Consider the following 15683-nt stretch of genomic DNA (forward strand, 5'->3'; position numbering starts at 1 on the left):
GCGCCCCTCGTACCCCCTGCCGCCCGGGCCGCGCCCCCTCCTCGGCCCTCCCCGCGCTGGAGGGGCTCGGCCGCCGGCCTCCGTCCCTCAGCTTCTGGGGTCTCCGCCCGGTTGGGTCACCTGGCCCTCCGGGGTCTTGCCACGCGCTCGCGTTTTTCGCTTCGTTCTCCTCAGTGGGTCTGTCCTTTTTTTTTTTCTTTTTTTCTCCTCCTTAACGGTACATTATGTCACTTTTTGCGCAAAATACGGAGTTTTTCAAAACGGTGAGCACTGTCCTCGTTCACACGCCCTCCGGCTCCCGTCTCGGCGCCTCTCCGCTCCCGCAGTTCGCGGTGGTTTCCTGCCCCGGCGTGTACGGGACGTCTGCCGCGTCCGTCAGTTCAGTCGCTCAGGCGTGGCCGACTCTTCGCGACCCCATGGACTGCAGCACCCCAGGCCTCCCCGTGCACCACCAGTTTACTCAGACTCGTAGCTGATGCCATCCAGCCGTCTCGTCCTCTGTCGTCCCCTCTCCTCCTGCCCCCAATCCCTCCCAGCATCAGGGTCTTTCCCCGTGAGTCAGGTCTTCGCGTTAGGTGGCCACAGTATCGGAGCCTCAGCATCCACCGTGCACAGGAGCGCACGTTGGTCGGTTGACCGGGCCACACGGCAACCCGCCTGTCCCCCTCACGCTGCTTAAGGAGCAGAAGAAGGCTGCGTCCGGAGCCCCCCGCCCCTCCGCGCGCTGCCTTGGGAGGGGACCGCTTCCCCGCCCCGCTTTGCGACGTGTCGGTTGGCTGTGCCTTTTCCAGCCGTCCAGTTGGGTTTCCCCTGCTTTGAGCTGGACGTCACGGTGTGGAGTCGGGTGTTTTGAGTGAGGGGTGTGGGTGTGTCTGTCTGCTTCCGCGGTTTAGTTCTCACCGCCGGATCGCGTTCCGTCCCCTTAGTGCGCGTGTGCTGGAGCACCTTTTCCCGTGTGGGTTCAGTGTTCTTTTTTGTGAATTGTCTGTCCAAACGTTGTTTTCCCCATTGTGGTTTTTTCATTGTCTTGTAGGAGCTTTTAAAAGTGTGTTTGTGTGTTGGTGCAGCAGGTGGCTGGTAGGGTCTTCGTTCCGTTCCTCCTGCGGTGGAGGCTTGGAGTCCTAACCACACCCACAGGGAGTTCCCACTTTGTAGGAGTTTTTTTAAAACATAAATTTGGAATATTAATCTTTTTTCCCACTAATTTATGTTACAAATGTCTTCCAGTTGTGTCTTGACCTAGCTTTCTTCGCGGAGTCTTTGGATCCTAGAAGCTCTTAGCTGTAACTAGGCAGCTGTGCTTCTCTTAGGATATGCTTGTGGGGGGGCTCCCTGGTGTCTGGTTTTGCCTTTCACTTCTGCAAAGCATTTCTTTGGTGCAGAGCCCTCCAGGAACCTGGCCTAGGGTGGGTGGAAGTTTGCACCACCACCCCACCCTCCACCAACCTATTTATTAACCACACTTGTCCTGAGTTCACAGCCAAACTTTAAGAAAAAGCGATTTTGGGCTTAGGCCATTTTGCCATCTAAGCCTGGCCACAAAGTTTGCCCTTGAGCAGGTCTTAGTAATTAATGATCTTAAGGGAAGTGAGAGAAGGCAGGAGCAAAGGAAAAGCAGTCAAGGGACTGTTGTTCAGTCACGCAGTTGTGTCCGACTCTTTCCGACCCATGGACTGCAGCACGCCAGGCCTCCCTGTCCCTCACCATCTCCCAGAGCTTGCTCAAACTCATGACCATGGAGTCTGTGGTGCCATCCAACCATCATCCTCTGTCATCCCCTTCTCCCGCCTTCAGTCCTTCCCAACATCAGGGTCTTTTCCAGTGAGTCAGTTCTTCACATCAGGTGGCCAAAGTATTGGAGTTTCAGCTTCAGCATCAGTCCTTCCAATGAATATTCAGGACTGATCTCCTTTAGGATGGACTAATTTGATCTCCTTGCTGTCCAAGGGGCTCTCGAGAGTCTGGTCCAGCACCGCAGTTTAAAAGCATCCGTCCTTTGGTGCTCAGCTTTCTTTCTGCTCCAGCTCTCACATCCATGCATGACCACTGGGAAAACCATAGCCTTGACTGTATGGACCTTTGTCAGCAAAGTGATGTCTCTGCAGTCAAGAAAACGTAGTTGCCATAAAACAAGAGTCCTAGTTCTTCCTCAAGGGATATTCATAACAATCTGATACCTGTCTTTGAGTTCTGCAAGAACTAAGGCCCCCACCCAGGTAGAGGATGCAGTGATAGTCTTGACCCCTGGGACTCAGTCAACTAAGCCCTTTCATGAATATGCAGGTAACCTCGCTTAGGGTAGTTTTCTCCTCACTTGCTGCAAGTAATGAATCCCTCCTCTCCCACCTTTTAGCTTGGTTGTGTCTCTTGGCTCAGTGCCAACCAGGAAGTGACCCGGTTTTGTTAGCAGTTATGGGAAGGGTGAACGTGAACGAATGAAGGTTTTTATTGTCTGTTGACATGTTGGTTGCCACATTTACAAAGTAGCATTAACTTTGTAATTAACTGGCTTCCCTGAGGTAAGCCCGGCTTGGTCATTGTATGTGTAGGGCTGTGCCGTCCTCATGGCTTCCCAGGCAGTGCGGTGGTGGTGAACCCGCCTCCAGTACAGGACACACTAGAGGTGTGGGTTTGATGCCTGGGTCGGGAAGACCCCCTGGAGAAGGAAACGGCAACCCACTCCAGTGTTTTTGCCGGAGAACCCCGTGGGCAGAGGAGCCTGGCGGCTGCAGCGCACGGGGCTGCAGAGAGTCGGACGTGACTGAGCGCAGCGCAGCGCAGCGCTTGTGGCCCTGACGCTTTGTGTAGGAATTTTGTGTCAGTGTTCATGGGTGAGATTAACCTCCAGTTTTACTCGCCTGGGCGGTCTTCGTTAGATACTGGTATTGAATTTCTTTATAAATGCGGTGGTGATACGGCTTCTGTTTTCCTCTCTTTTAGAAATTTTGTTTAATAGTGGAATTATTTCTTCCTAAATGTTTGGTAGAACTTAAGTAATAAGCCAGCTGGGGGGCTGGATTTTCCCTGTGGGAAGATATTTGAGTATTGACGTTTGGTTTGATGTTCTTCTTAACTTTTCTGGATGCTGTATGTTTTCTAGTGGTTTGGCAGTTTGTGTTAAAACTGCGGCCTTGTTAGCATACAGTGGACGACAGCCCTTTTCATCTTGGAATGTTAGAAGCATGCGCACTGCGGTTTCCTCCCCCGGGTTCCCCCGGGGTTCATCGCAGCAGATGTTTGTCAGCCTCAGGAGACTTTGCCAAGTACCACCTTTTGACTTTGTTCATTGTTCTGTTATCTGTTCATTTTCTGTTCGCTAATCTTGGTTATTTCTTTTTTTTTAAGGTTTGTTTACTGATGCATTTTATTTTTTGGCTGTGGTGGGTCTTGTTGCTGCGCTCGGGCTTTTTCTGGCTGCGTGGAGAGGCAGCTCCTCTCCAGTGTGGCGGAGAGGAGTGTGGCCCACAGGTTCAGTCATCCCTCGGCGTGAGGGCTCTTCCCGGACCAGGGATCAAGCTGGTGCCGCTGCGTTGCAAGGTGGGCTCTTAACCACTCGACCCCAGAGGAGCCCATGTTCACTAATTCTTGTCCTTTGATTACTTCCTTCCTTTACTTGGTATTTATGTTGTTCCTTTTCTCATCTCTTAGTGTAGACACTGACCTCATTTCTCAGCCACCTTCCTTTTCTAAAATGCCCGTGTTAGGGCGGGTTTTCCTCTCTTACGTCTTTGGCTGTGCCCACAACTGTTGATGGTGTCATCATCACCAAGGCACACTATCTTGTAACTTCTACGATGATTTCCTCACTGATCTCTTTGTAATTTAAAATGTTTTTTAATTTTTGTACATTAGAGGGAGAGAGGTTTTACTTGTTTTTACTAGTAATTTCTAGCTGGGATGAGTGCTTGTCAGAGAATATAGTCTGTGTTATTTCAGTCATTTGAAATGTAAGATTTGCTTAATGGCAAAATATATGGTCAGTTTTCATAAGCATGGCGAGTGAGTTTGAGAAGCATTTTTTTCATCTAGTTTTGCGACCCATTGCCCAGTATGTATTCAGTAGGTCAGATTTGTTTACTCGTCCGTATCAGTGGGTGTGCTTCCCTCTGTTGTCTCCTATGATTACACGCCTGCCTGGTTTTACCGGCCTCTGCTTTCTGCGCTGTGACGCGCTGAGCGCCGTGCCTGTTGCCTCGCGAGTGGGCCGCAGGTCCCTGGGTGAAGGCCTCTGTGGCCGGCAATGTTGTGTCTGTGTTTTGGTCCAGCATTGACAGAAGTATACCAGCTTTCTTCGGTTGATTCCTCTGTAGTTTATTCTTGGATTTTGCCTGTCATTACAAGAAATTGTAATGAAAAATTTACTTAGCTAGACTGAAAGAACTAGGCCTTTCTGGATAATTTACTTTTCTGAAAGGCATTTTTATTTATATATTTAGTGTTAAACTTTTTATTCCAAAACATCCTAATTTACTTAGCTGTCTTAGTTACTTTTCTTCAGTTATGTGAGGGTCTGATACCTTCGGGGATAGCTTTCTGCTATTTTTTTATGTGGGACCATAGATGAAGGGACACCAGAAGGGACACCAGATAGCTGGGCTGTGTGTGCTCCACCCTGATGGCAGAAAGGGAAGAGACACTGAAGAGCGTCTTGATGAACGTGGAAGAGGAAACTGAAAAGGCTGGCTTAAAACTCGGCATTCAAAAAGCCAAGATCATGGCATCTGACCCCATCTCTTCCTGACAGATAGATGGGGAGACACTGGAAACAGCGATAGATTGTACTTTCCTGGGCTCCAACATCACTGTGGACTATGATTACAGTCATGAAATTAAAAGACACTTGCTCCTTGGAAGGAAAGCAATGACAAACCTAGACAGCGTATTAAAAAGAAAAGACGTCACTTTGCTAACAAAGGTCCCTCTAGTCAAGGCTATGGCTTTTCCAGTGGTCATGTATGGATGTGAGAGTTGGACTATAAAGAAAGCTGAGCGCAGAAGAATTGATGCTTTTGAACTGTGCTGTTGGAGGAGACTCTTGAGAGTCCCTTGGACTGCAAGGAGATCCAACCAGTCCATCCTAAAGGAGATCAGTCCTGGGTGTTCACTGGAAAGATTGATGCTGAAGCTCCAACACTTTGGCCACCTGGTGTGAAGAGCCGATTCACTGGAAAAGACTGATGCTAGGAAAGACTGAAAGAGAAGGAAGAAGCGGGCGGCAGAGATGAGATGGTTCAGTAGCATCACCGCCTCAGTGGACATGGGTTTGAGCAAACTCTGGGACATGGTGAGGGACAGGGAGGCCTGGTGTGCTGCAGTCCTTGAGTTTGCCAAGAGTCAGACATGACTGAGGCCCTGAACAGCAGCACGTGTCCCACGCTGGGTCAGGGTTCTCCAGAGAAACGGCCGACAGGACGCCCGTGTGCGCCGTGTGTGCGCTCTGCACACATGCTCAGCTGTGTCCGACTCCCTGCGGCCCCACCGACTACAGCCCGCCAGGCTCCTCTGTCCGTGGGATTCTCCAGCAAGAATCCTGGAGTGGGTTGCCATGCCCCACTCCAGGGGATCTTCCCAACCCAGAGATTGAACCCTGAGTTTCCTGCATCTCTTGCATTGCAGACAGATTCTTTACCATGGATCCATCAGGGAAGCCTTATGTGTACCTATATATGCCATGTAGAGGGGGAGAGAGAAAGAGGTCCTGGCTTTATTAAAAGGAGTTGGCTTATGACAGCCTCCTGAAAAGGCCCAGGATCTGCAGCCAGCAAGTTTGAGAACAGTCTGAAAAACCAGCAGGCCAGAGAAGGGCCAATATCTCAGTAAAGTCCCAGGGTTGGGAAAGATCAGTCTCAGCTTAGTACTCAGGCTGGAGGAGTTCGATCTACTAGCCTGTCTGCTCTGTTCAGGTCTTCAGTTGATTGAATGAGGGGCAGCCACGCTAGGGAGGGCGGTCCCCCTCACTCCCTGCAATTCCTGGGTTGATCTGATACAGGCACACCCTCAGACACATCCAGAACAGCTTTGGACCCCTTGGCCCAGGCATGTGAGCGTAAACATTATACGCGGCATCTGCTCCAGCTTGTGTTTCTTAATGAAATCTTCAAACCAGTCCACGTGTTTTGTGATGTATCTGTTTCTCTTTAAAGCTAAGTAAACCAAATAGGAAAAGGAGTATGTCAAGGCTGTATATTGTCACCCTGCTTATTTAACTTATATGCAGAGTACATCATGAGAAACACTGGGCTGGAAGAAGCACAAGCTGGAATCAAAATTGCTGGGAGAAATATCAGTAACCTCAGATATGCAGATGACACCACCCTTATGGCAGAAAGTGAAGAAGAACTAAAAAGCCTCTTGATGAAAGTGAAAGAGGAGAGAGAAAAAGTTGGCTTAAAGCTCAACATTCAGAAAACTAAGATCATGGCTTCTGGTCCCATCACTTCGTGGGAAATAGATGGTGAAACAGTGGGAACAGTGTCAGACTTTATTTTTGGGGCTCCAAAATCACTGCAGATGGTGACTGCAGCCATGAAATTAAAAGACGCTTACTCCTTGGAAGGAAAGTTATGACAAACCTAGATAGCATATTGAAAAGCAGACATTACTTTGCCAACAAAGGTTCGTCTAGTCAAGGCTATGGTTTTTCCAGTGGTCATGTATGGATGTGAGAGTTGGACTGTGAAGAAGGCTGAGCGCCGAAGAATTGATGCTCTGGCGAGGGCCTTGGGCCTGTGCTCCTGGGGCCGCAGCGGCCCCTGCCCCGCCCTCCCCCATGGGGAACTGTCTGCTTCTGCATTTATTTTACACTTCTTTTATTTGAATGAGGCCGAGTATCCTTTGCAATTTTAAATCATTTTTCTAATGGTAAAGTTTTAAAAATTGGCACGTAGAATCAGTCTCCTTGTTTGTTCTTTATGTATAGTAGAGACGTCTATACGATATAACAAGTGTGTGTGTGTTTAATTGCCTGTGATAGGAATTACAAATTTTTTTTTCCACTCAGTGTGACATTTCTCTTGATTTCATTTATGGGATTGGATTTTTTTGTGTAATGTTTCATAGAAAAAATACTTAAGTGGTAAACTTCAAGCTCTTGTCTTTTATGGCTCCTCAGTTTAGAATTGTAACTCCAGAGGACTTGCTCTCACCAGTCACACAAAAGAGAGACTTCTATGGTCCTTCCAGGGCCTTTATGTCTCATTTCTCAAATTGAAATGCGATTCGTTTGAAGTTTATCTGGGAATACAGTGAGAGGTGAAGGCCGTGTCTAACCCACGTGGCATTTATAACTGTGGCATCTGGCAGGACTGATCTTTCTTGTGTTAGCTTCTTTTACAACTTCTTACTTGTATTGCTTTTCTCACAGGAAGTTAGAATCAGACTGTAGTTTTGTGAAGGAAATATTCCTGCAGCTTGAGTGGGGTCCCCCGGACTTAGAGGTTACTGAAGGACAGCGCCCATCCATACGGTACTGGGGGCACCACGCACTTCGTCTCTGTCGTACATTCCGGCTCTGGGGGCTCCTGGCCATTGGAGGGCGTCCTTAGACATTGCGTGATGCCTTAAGTCTGTTTCTTGGTATGGTCTTCTTGTTGCTTTTGTTACCTCCTGTTGTCTTGCCGTGTCTAAACTCATTTCTCTGCTTTATCTCCTCATTTTGTAGAGTTTAAAAGTTCTTGGCACTGTGAGTGGTCAGAGACGCCGTGTGCTCGGTGGGGGTGTACCCCGTGGACACTGGTGTTTTCCGCCCTTTGCTCTTCCCGTGTGACTCTGGCTGCCCCTCTCCTGGTTCCTCCCTGACTGTGACTCCACTGGACTGAAGCAGGCGCTTGCGAGTGTGGCTCTTCCAGGAGCTCCGTGTCGGGGGGCCGGGCCGAGGACCGTCCTTGCCCCTGCCGGCTTCCTCTCCACAGAGCCCAGCTCTGTCGCCCAGAACTGACACCTGGGCACATGACGCCCAGCTAGGTCGGGGACACGCCGCCTCCAGGCGGGATCCCAGGTGTGCTGCCAGCTTTGGGGACGGCTGCGGCCCCCTGTTCTTTGCTCATAGTTTTTCAGACTGAGATACTCAGGTTAGATTCACTCTTGAAACGCATAGACCAGTGCTCTGGGTGCCTCACCGCGCTCTCTGAGGCCAGAACATTTGTGTAGCCCGGAGGAGGCGACCCCAAGCCCCGCAGTCTGCCCTGCCACCTGCAGCCCTGGGACCGCCGTCCGCCTCCCGCGCCTACGGGGTAACCTGTCCTGGTGTGTGACCTGCGCAGAACCGCGCGGCGTGTGCGCTCAAGTCTGGCTGCTTTCACAGAGCTTTCGTGGTTCGCCCATGTTACCGTGTGTGTCCTTCAGCTGCCAGACCAGAGTTCCCTTGTGCGGATGAAGCTTTCATCAGATGATGGCCTTGGAGTCGCTGCTGCTCTGGGGGTGTTATGAATACAGCTGTCTGCCTGCAAATTTGGGAGGACGGGTGTCTCCAGTCTCTGGGTCTGTGCCCCAGCATGGAGCTGCTGGCCCTCATGCTCCGCGGGGGCTGTCTTTTTCTTTAATTTTGGTTGTGCCTTGCGGCCTGTGGGATCTCGGTTCCCTGGGCAGCGGCTGAACCCGGCCCTCCACAGTGAGAGCGTGGCCTCCTCGCGGAAGGCCTCCAAGGGGCCCTGTGTCGGTCTTCTTGAGGAGCGGCCACGTGGTTCTCCAAACGCTGCGCCATGTGCCTGGCCCACTGCCCCAGCCCCTTCTTGTGATCCTGGGCCCGGGCGCGGGGCGGCCGCCCTGCCATCTGCCTGCCTGGGTTTCACGGTTCTGACGGTGCCCAGGGCCCAGCCTGCCTGTGGAGCCCCTGGTGAGCCAGGGGTGTGAGTCGGGGTGTTCTTGTTCTGCATTTTATATAGATTTAGTTTGTCACAGACACGTTCTTACCGTCTAACTCATTCTAGTAAGTGACAGATAAAAGTGTTTTTCGTTTCATAGCTTTTGTTTTTAACGGAGGAAAGAGTGAAGCTCAGCTAAATCAAAGGGGGAGGGTAGCAGACGCTGTAACAGCCCCACCACCAGCGTTAAATGAAAAAAGGACGCTTACCATTTAGTCACACGGCGAGAGAACACGTTTCCGGGTATTTCAGGGTGCAGCCCTTGAGAGCTGGGTCAGCTGGCCTTCGACCCTGCCCGCGGCCAGCAGGAGGGACCGGTGTCGGGCACCAAGGCTGGGCCTCGTGCCCTGAGCCCCGGACGCCGGCAGGCAGCCAGGCGTGCTGGACGGGGGCTGGGCCCAGGTGGGAGGGCCCCCTGTTCCCGAGGGCCGTGCTGGGGGGTTCGGTCTGCGGGGTGGGGCCAGGGGGCCGGGCGAGTCCGGCTCTGTCTGGGCCCCAAGCTGCAGGGAGTGGGGACACTCAGCCGCTGGCGGCCTGGGGAGGTGGTTGGGGCCTCAGCAGACGCGGCCACAGCCCAGGCCCAGGCCCCTGTCACCGGGGCCTCGGGAGGGCAGCCTCCCCAGGTGCTGCTCCATCCCAGGAGCCCAGTTGTGGCCTCGGCCCGGGCCTCCTGGCAGCCCTTGCCTGCTCCCTGCCCGCCAGGACCGCGCTCCACCACCTACCCTGGCCAGCTCCCTCAACTGCTGCCCAGTCTGCCGGCTCCTGTTCCGTCTGCCGCGCGCTGGGAGGCCCCCTTGAGGCTGGCCCCTCAGCGCCCCCAGGAGCCCTGCAGGTCTGACGCGGGCCCACGTGTGAGAAGGTGTGAGAAGGCGAGGCGCTCAGAGGCCCAGCTCGGCGCCTGCCCTCAGACCCGCGCGGGCAGCACGGGGTGGGCCCAGACGCGCCTGTGCTGTCTCGCAGATGAAGGGCGCACTCACGGAGATCATCCAGCTCGCCAGCCTGGACTCGGACCCCTGGGTGCTCATGGTGGCTGACATCCTGAAGTCCTTTCCTGACTCCGGGGCCCTTAACCTGGACCTGGAAGAGCAGAACCCCAACGTCCAAGACATCTTAGGGGAGCTCAGAGAGAAGGGTAGGGCGGGCGTGTGGTCTGCGGGGGAGGGGGGCCTGCCCTGACAGCGCTCCTGAGGTGATTGTCGGTCCCCCCCTCCCCGGCTCGGGCGCCGTGTGACCTGTCCTCACCCCGCACAGCCCTCCCCTCAGCTCCGGGCAGGCTGTACCCCGGAGCCTGGGTGCTCCCTGGCACCGGCTGGCCGCTTCTGAGTGTGTGCTGAGAACACCTGCGACGCATCTGTTTAGAACACGAACTCCAAACCACTTAGGCACTGTTTGCAAACGGACAGGAGAACACACGGAGGCGGGAGGCCTGTTCCTCCCCGAACCCCTCTAGTTTGGAGGACTAGCACCGCAGCCCTGGAAAGGCGGGCCCGTGCCCCGGGGCTGCTGCAGGGTCGGCGGCCTGGGCGTCCGGGGTGGATGCCCGCCCCTGCTTCCAGCCCTGAGGTGGCCGCTCCCGCTCTGAGCCTTGCGCTTGCTCAGTGGCCACCCCAGAGCACCGGAGCCCACACCCGGGTGTCTGTGTCCTGGGGCCCAGCTCGTCCAGGCTCCCGGCAGCTCCAGGCCCTCCCGGGTGCGCTCTCTGGTGGGAGGGGCCCGCTCTGTCTGCAGCCCTGGGGAGATTCGGAGTGCTCCCCGGGGCCGGGAGCGTGGGGCCGTCTGCTTTCTGCTTTCCCCGGGCCTTGCTCTTGAGCTCTCGCCCCCAGCTTACACGCGGGCCAGGACACGGCCTGGGTGCTGCTCCCGGGACCAGGGGCCAGCGGGGCCCAGGGGTGTCCCCCAACAGGGTGGGCGTGGGAGACCCGGGACGGCCGCGGGCGCCCTCTGCTTGCTTTGGGCGTGAGGACACCAGCTGTGCTGGGCCAGGGGCTCTGGCCTTCAAGCCGCTCCCAGGGGATTCTGGGGCCTTTGGGCCCAGGTCAGTGGCCCTGACTGCTGGGTGAGGGCAGGCGTGCGGTCAGCGGGTACTTGTTCTCTGTTTTGAGTTCAAAGCAGAAGCTCCACGAACATAAATAGGAAACTGCGCCTCTACACTGGCTGTGGAAATGGGGCCTGCGTGCGGAGGTGCGCCTCCTGACACGCCGGCTCTCCGAGCAGTGAACGAGTGCGAGGCGTCCGCCATGCTCCCGCTGGAGTGCCAGTACCTGAACAAAAACGCCCTGACGACACTCGCGGGCCCCCTCACCCCCCCGGTGAAGCACTTTCAGCTGAAACGGAAGCCAAAGAGCGCCACGCTGAGGGCCGAGCTGCTGCAGAAGTGTGAGTGCCGGGCCTCTGTCCGCCGGGGCTGGGGGCGCCTGGGACGCTGGGGCTGGGGGTGCCAGGGCCTCTGTCCGCCTGAGGCTGGGGCCGCCCTGCGCAGCCAGGCCTGGGAGGTCCTGCAGGCTTCGGGAGACTGGCTTGCTGGCACACGATGCCTTTTGTCCCACGTTAGTAGTTTTTGTTCTGAGGTTCCTTCAGGTTTTACGGTTCCTAATTATCTTTTAAAGACAGTGTTCTACATAGCTTTTTCTATTAGAAATTCATTGATTCTGGGCTAAACTGCATGTTCTAAAAATCTCCTGTAGAAACTTGCTAGTTTTCAGGTGAAAGTATTTATAATCTTTGTTCCAAAAATGATGTCTGAACCAGCTGAATCACACAGGTGATGAGACAGTTACTCCCTTGACTGTTCTGGAGTTGCAAATGGCCTGAATTTGACTATAAAGATGTTTGGTCGTTTTCTTAAACGTTTCCCTAAGTAGCAGCTATAAAATGTACGTAGAAGGTGCTTGTTGGAAAAGAGGCTAGGATATTGATTGTTTTGACTGATAGCAGATTTTAAGTGGTTCTGGTATTGGTGTCGATAAGTGTGTAAGTGGCCTGTTTGCAAAGAATCAGATAAAGCGCCGCCACCGTGGCTCCCCTGGACAGCATCCGGGGTCCGCAGTGGTCTGCAGCCTCGTGGAGCTGGGGCCTCGACCCTGCTCCCCAACCAGGGAGGAGCCCCCGCTGTCTGCTCCCCTGTGAGCCCACGGTCAGAGGCGCCGCCCTGGGAGCGCTGACACAGCCCTTGTCTTCCAGCCACCGAGACAGCCCAGCAGCTCAAGAGGAGCGCGGGCGTGCCCTTCCACGCCAAAGGCCGGGGGCTGCTCCGCAAGATGGACACCACGAGTAAGGCCGCCACCCGGGGCGGGGGGTCTGGGAAGGCACGGCCGTCTGCAGCCGACAGGGTCCTGCCGTGTGGACTGGGGGGCTCTTCCGCCCTGCCAAGGAGGGACCTGGCTGGCCCGGGACGGCCCGGCTTCTCCGTGCGAAGTTCCAATGGCCCCCCGGCCTCCCTCGGGGCTGGAGCTCCCCTTGCGCTGTCTGCCTGGCCCGGCCGGGGGCTAGTCCATAGGCGGGGGTCGGAGAGGGCAGTAACCTGCTGCAGGGGGCCCGCCCCGCGGCCCCGTCCTCCTCTCCAGCCCGGGCGGGCCTGACCTCCACAGGGGCTTGGGGGCTCCCCGCTGCGCCTGCTGAGGACCCGCGAGCCGCGGTGTGGGTGCTGGGCCGGACCCAGTGGCGGGAAGGCACCGTCCCTCCTGCGTCAGGGACCCCGCGGGGGGTGGGGGCGGTGCTGGTGCAGCTGGGACGGCCCCGCCCTGGGGTCTGCACGCCCCCTGCCCTCACGGATACCCTAGGACCCTGGGGGCATGGAGGAGGGTTCGGGGACTCGTCAGGCAGCACCTGAAGCTCCTGACAGCCGCCCTCCTCCCCCCGCCCCAGCTCCACTCAAAGGCATCCCGAAGCAGGCGCCCTTCAGGAGCCCCACAGCCCCCAGCGTCTTCAGCCCCGCTGGGAACCGCACGCCCATTCCGCCGTCCAGGACGCCCCTGCGGAAGGAGAGGGGTGTGAAGGTGGGCACAGGCCCTGCGCGGCTCCGGGCTGGCCTGGTGCGCCTTCGCCAAGGCTGAGGGGCTTCTGTCTGTCTGCAGCTCCTGGACATCTCCGAGCTGGATGTGGTTGGCGCCGGCCGGGAGGCCAAGAGGCGCAGGAGGGCCCTGGGTGCGTACTCGGCCGCCTGTGCCCACGGGCGGCCTCATCTCCCGGGACCGGCCCGGTTGCCCCTCGAGGCAGCCGTGTCTTTGGGGGTCCGTCGCCCAGGCTGGGGGTGCTGAGGCCGTGCTCTGCCCGCAGACACAGAGGCGGTGGAGAAGCCCGCCAAGGAGGAGACGGTCGTGGAGAATGCCACCCCCGACTACGCAGCCGGCCTGGTGTCCACGCAGGTAGGGCTGCGGGCCCTGGGTGGCGGAGTGGGTCCCCTGTCTTAGCGTTAGCCGCTGGGGCGTGTCCATGGGGACACACGCAGGAGAATGGGGGCCTAGGGGGCCCTGGTGTGGACATGGACCCAGAGCGGGGGGCTCCTCGGCGTCCCCTCAGTCTCGCGGCAAGGCCAGTTAGCCTCACAGGAGGGCGTCCCTGCGCCGAGGCCCCCCTGCTGTGGGGGCCGCACAGGCGGGCACCCGGTGTCACCTTGTCCATCGGTCTCCTCCGGGGAGCGTTGCAGAGCTGTGTGTTCTCACGGTCTTGAAAGGACTGGGTTTTCCTTTTATCACATGCTTGTGGTAAGAAAAGCATCGTTGGATTCTTTCCTCAAAGATGGCTCGGTTGGGGGCGGGGGGGCGGGGGGGGGTGTTCCTGACCAGACGGGACGGCCCGGCCAGGCCCCCAGCCCACGGGGAGGCTCCAGGCTGGGGGTCAGGCCCTGAGGGGTCAGGGCCCAGGGCTCCTCTGGGAGGAACGTGGCCTCTGTCTTCCAGAAACTCGGGTCTCTGAATAGTGAGCCCGCGCTGCCCTCCACGAGCTACCTGCCAGCGACGCCCAGCGTGGTCCCGGCCTCGTCCTACGTCCCCAGCTCTGAGACGCCGCCAGGTGAGCGGCCCGCCGCCCTTCCCCGGGACCTGCGGCTCGCTTTGGGGGCAGGGGGCTGGGCCGTGGACCAGAGCGCGTCCACTTCTCGTTCGGGGGCTGGACGCAGAGTGGGGGATCTCGGGCTTCAGCAGGCTCCGCTCTGCTCGCAGCCCCATCTTCGCGGGACGCCAGCCTGCAGGCCAGCCGCCCCCCCGAGGAGCCCGGCGCGCCGAGTCCGGCGCTCCCGGCGCAGTTTAAGCAGCGCGCGCCCCTGTACAACAGCGGGCCCAGCCCCGCGGCGCCCCCACCCGCCGCGCCCCCCTCGCCCCTGACGCCCACCACGCCCCCAGCCGCCGCCCCTGCGGCCCAGACGCCTCCGGTGGCCATGGTGGCGCCCCAGGCCCAGCAGCCCCCCGCTCAGCAGCAGCCCAAGAAGAACCTGTCGCTCACGGTAGGTTGGGGGGCTGGGGTGCTGACGGCGCCCGGGGAGGGGGGACCCAGTGCCCACACCAGCCTCCACGCAGAGGGAGCAGATGTTCGCGGCGCAGGAGATGTTCAAGACGGCCAACAAGGTCACTCGGCCAGAGAAGGCGCTCATCCTGGGCTTCATGGCGGGCTCCCGAGGTGGGTCCGGGGCGGGGCCAGGCCCTGCGGGGGGGGGGGGGGGGCCGGGGGGGGCGGGGGGCGGGGCCAGGCCCTGCGGGGGGGGGGGCGGGGCCAGGCCCTGCGGGGGTTGGGGGCGGGCCCGGCGGGCGGGGGCGGGGCCCGGGTCCTGTGAGGGTGGGGGCGGGGCCGGCCCTGTGGCCCCGGGTCCCCGCCCAGCGGCCCCCGCCCGCCCCCGCAGAGAACCCGTGCCAGGAGCAGGGCGACGTGATCCAGATCAAGCTGAGCGAGCACACGGAGGACCTGCCCAAGTCGGACGGCCAGGGCAGCACCACCATGCTGGTGGACACGGTCTTCGAGATGAACTACGCCACCGGCCAGTGGACGCGCTTCAAGAAGTACAAGCCCATGGCCAACGTGTCCTAGGGCCGCCGGGCGCGTCCCCGCCCACTTACGCTTTAGATCCGGTTTCTCTGGGGCGTCCTGGACTTGTTTTCTAAATTTTAATATGGGTCCTTTTTGTGTGATTTAAGACACTTTTGGATTCAGTATTACATTTTTGAATGTTAAACTTAGCCAAAAAAAAGTTGTAACTTCGTAATCTTGGCCACAGCTCCTCCTGTTAGACTTGGAGCTTTTCTTAGTTTTTCTCGAGTCCCGCTGACCTGCAGGGCTTTCCTGCTCGGGCGGCGCGGCCCCCGCGCGGCTGAGGGTCAAAGGTGCCGCCCGTGGTGGTTGAGCGTGGGGCGGCGGGGCCCGGCCCGGGACCCAGGGTGGGCCGTGCTCACGCCCGCAGGCTTTGTACTCGCCTTTTGTACAGCTGTGAGCGTGTAAGACCAGTCCTTGGGTACCTGTTTTCATTGTAAAGACCACCTAATTAAAGTTTAGCTTTTCTAAGGAACCACCACCGGAGCTGTTTCCAGCCAGCTCGACCTCTCTGCTTGGGGGGGCGGGGCGGGGCGCACACCAGAGGCTCTGAGTCAGGAGACCCAGGGGCCTTGGCGCTGAGGCGCGCGAAGCCTCCTCTTCTGACTCTGCCACGTTTTGGGGGACAGGGGCAGATTCAGAGCCCCCCCGCCACGACCACTTCCGGGGCCACCGTGGCCTTTCCCCGGACGTCAGGATGGTGTCAGATGCTCAGCAACAGACGATTCTGGGACGGGGCGGGACGGCCCGGAGGCCAGGCTTAGTACCCCTGCTTCTGCCGAAGGGGAGTGCGGCTTCAATCCT

The 15683-nt window shown here is 57.6% G+C and overlaps 2 protein-coding genes across 3 annotated transcripts in view; one reads left to right on the plus strand and one right to left on the minus strand.

Annotated features, from left to right (window-relative positions):
- Window positions 1–1037, minus strand: part of NICOL1 (NELL2 interacting cell ontogeny regulator 1) — a 21810-nt gene extending 20773 nt beyond the window's left edge. The window contains exon 1 of the mRNA XM_070791935.1: window positions 121–1037. The gene's annotated coding sequence lies outside the window, so the exon portion shown is untranslated. The remainder of the gene's footprint in view (window positions 1–120) is intronic.
- Window positions 1–15354, plus strand: part of NELFA (negative elongation factor complex member A) — a 15962-nt gene extending 608 nt beyond the window's left edge. Inside the window, exons 1-12 of one of the 2 annotated variants that reach the window (XM_070791932.1) lie at window positions 1693–3263; window positions 3346–3537; window positions 9822–9993; window positions 11076–11237; window positions 12042–12131; window positions 12726–12856; window positions 12935–13004; window positions 13137–13225; window positions 13760–13871; window positions 14021–14301; window positions 14375–14474; window positions 14695–15354. In XM_070791932.1, the coding sequence (XP_070648033.1) occupies window positions 3090–3263; window positions 3346–3537; window positions 9822–9993; window positions 11076–11237; window positions 12042–12131; window positions 12726–12856; window positions 12935–13004; window positions 13137–13225; window positions 13760–13871; window positions 14021–14301; window positions 14375–14474; window positions 14695–14879 (1758 nt within the window). In that variant the 5' untranslated portion in view covers window positions 1693–3089 and the 3' untranslated portion in view covers window positions 14880–15354. Of the gene's footprint in view, window positions 1–1692; window positions 3264–3345; window positions 3538–9821; window positions 9994–11075; window positions 11238–12041; window positions 12132–12725; window positions 12857–12934; window positions 13005–13136; window positions 13226–13759; window positions 13872–14020; window positions 14302–14374; window positions 14475–14694 lie in introns of those variants that run through there. The other variant, XM_070791933.1, reaches the window with a different exon arrangement.
- The last annotated feature ends 329 nt before the right edge of the window (window positions 15355–15683 follow it).

Source organism: Bos indicus, chromosome 6 (assembly GCF_029378745.1).
Source record: "Bos indicus isolate NIAB-ARS_2022 breed Sahiwal x Tharparkar chromosome 6, NIAB-ARS_B.indTharparkar_mat_pri_1.0, whole genome shotgun sequence".
NCBI lineage: Eukaryota > Metazoa > Chordata > Mammalia > Artiodactyla > Bovidae > Bos > Bos indicus.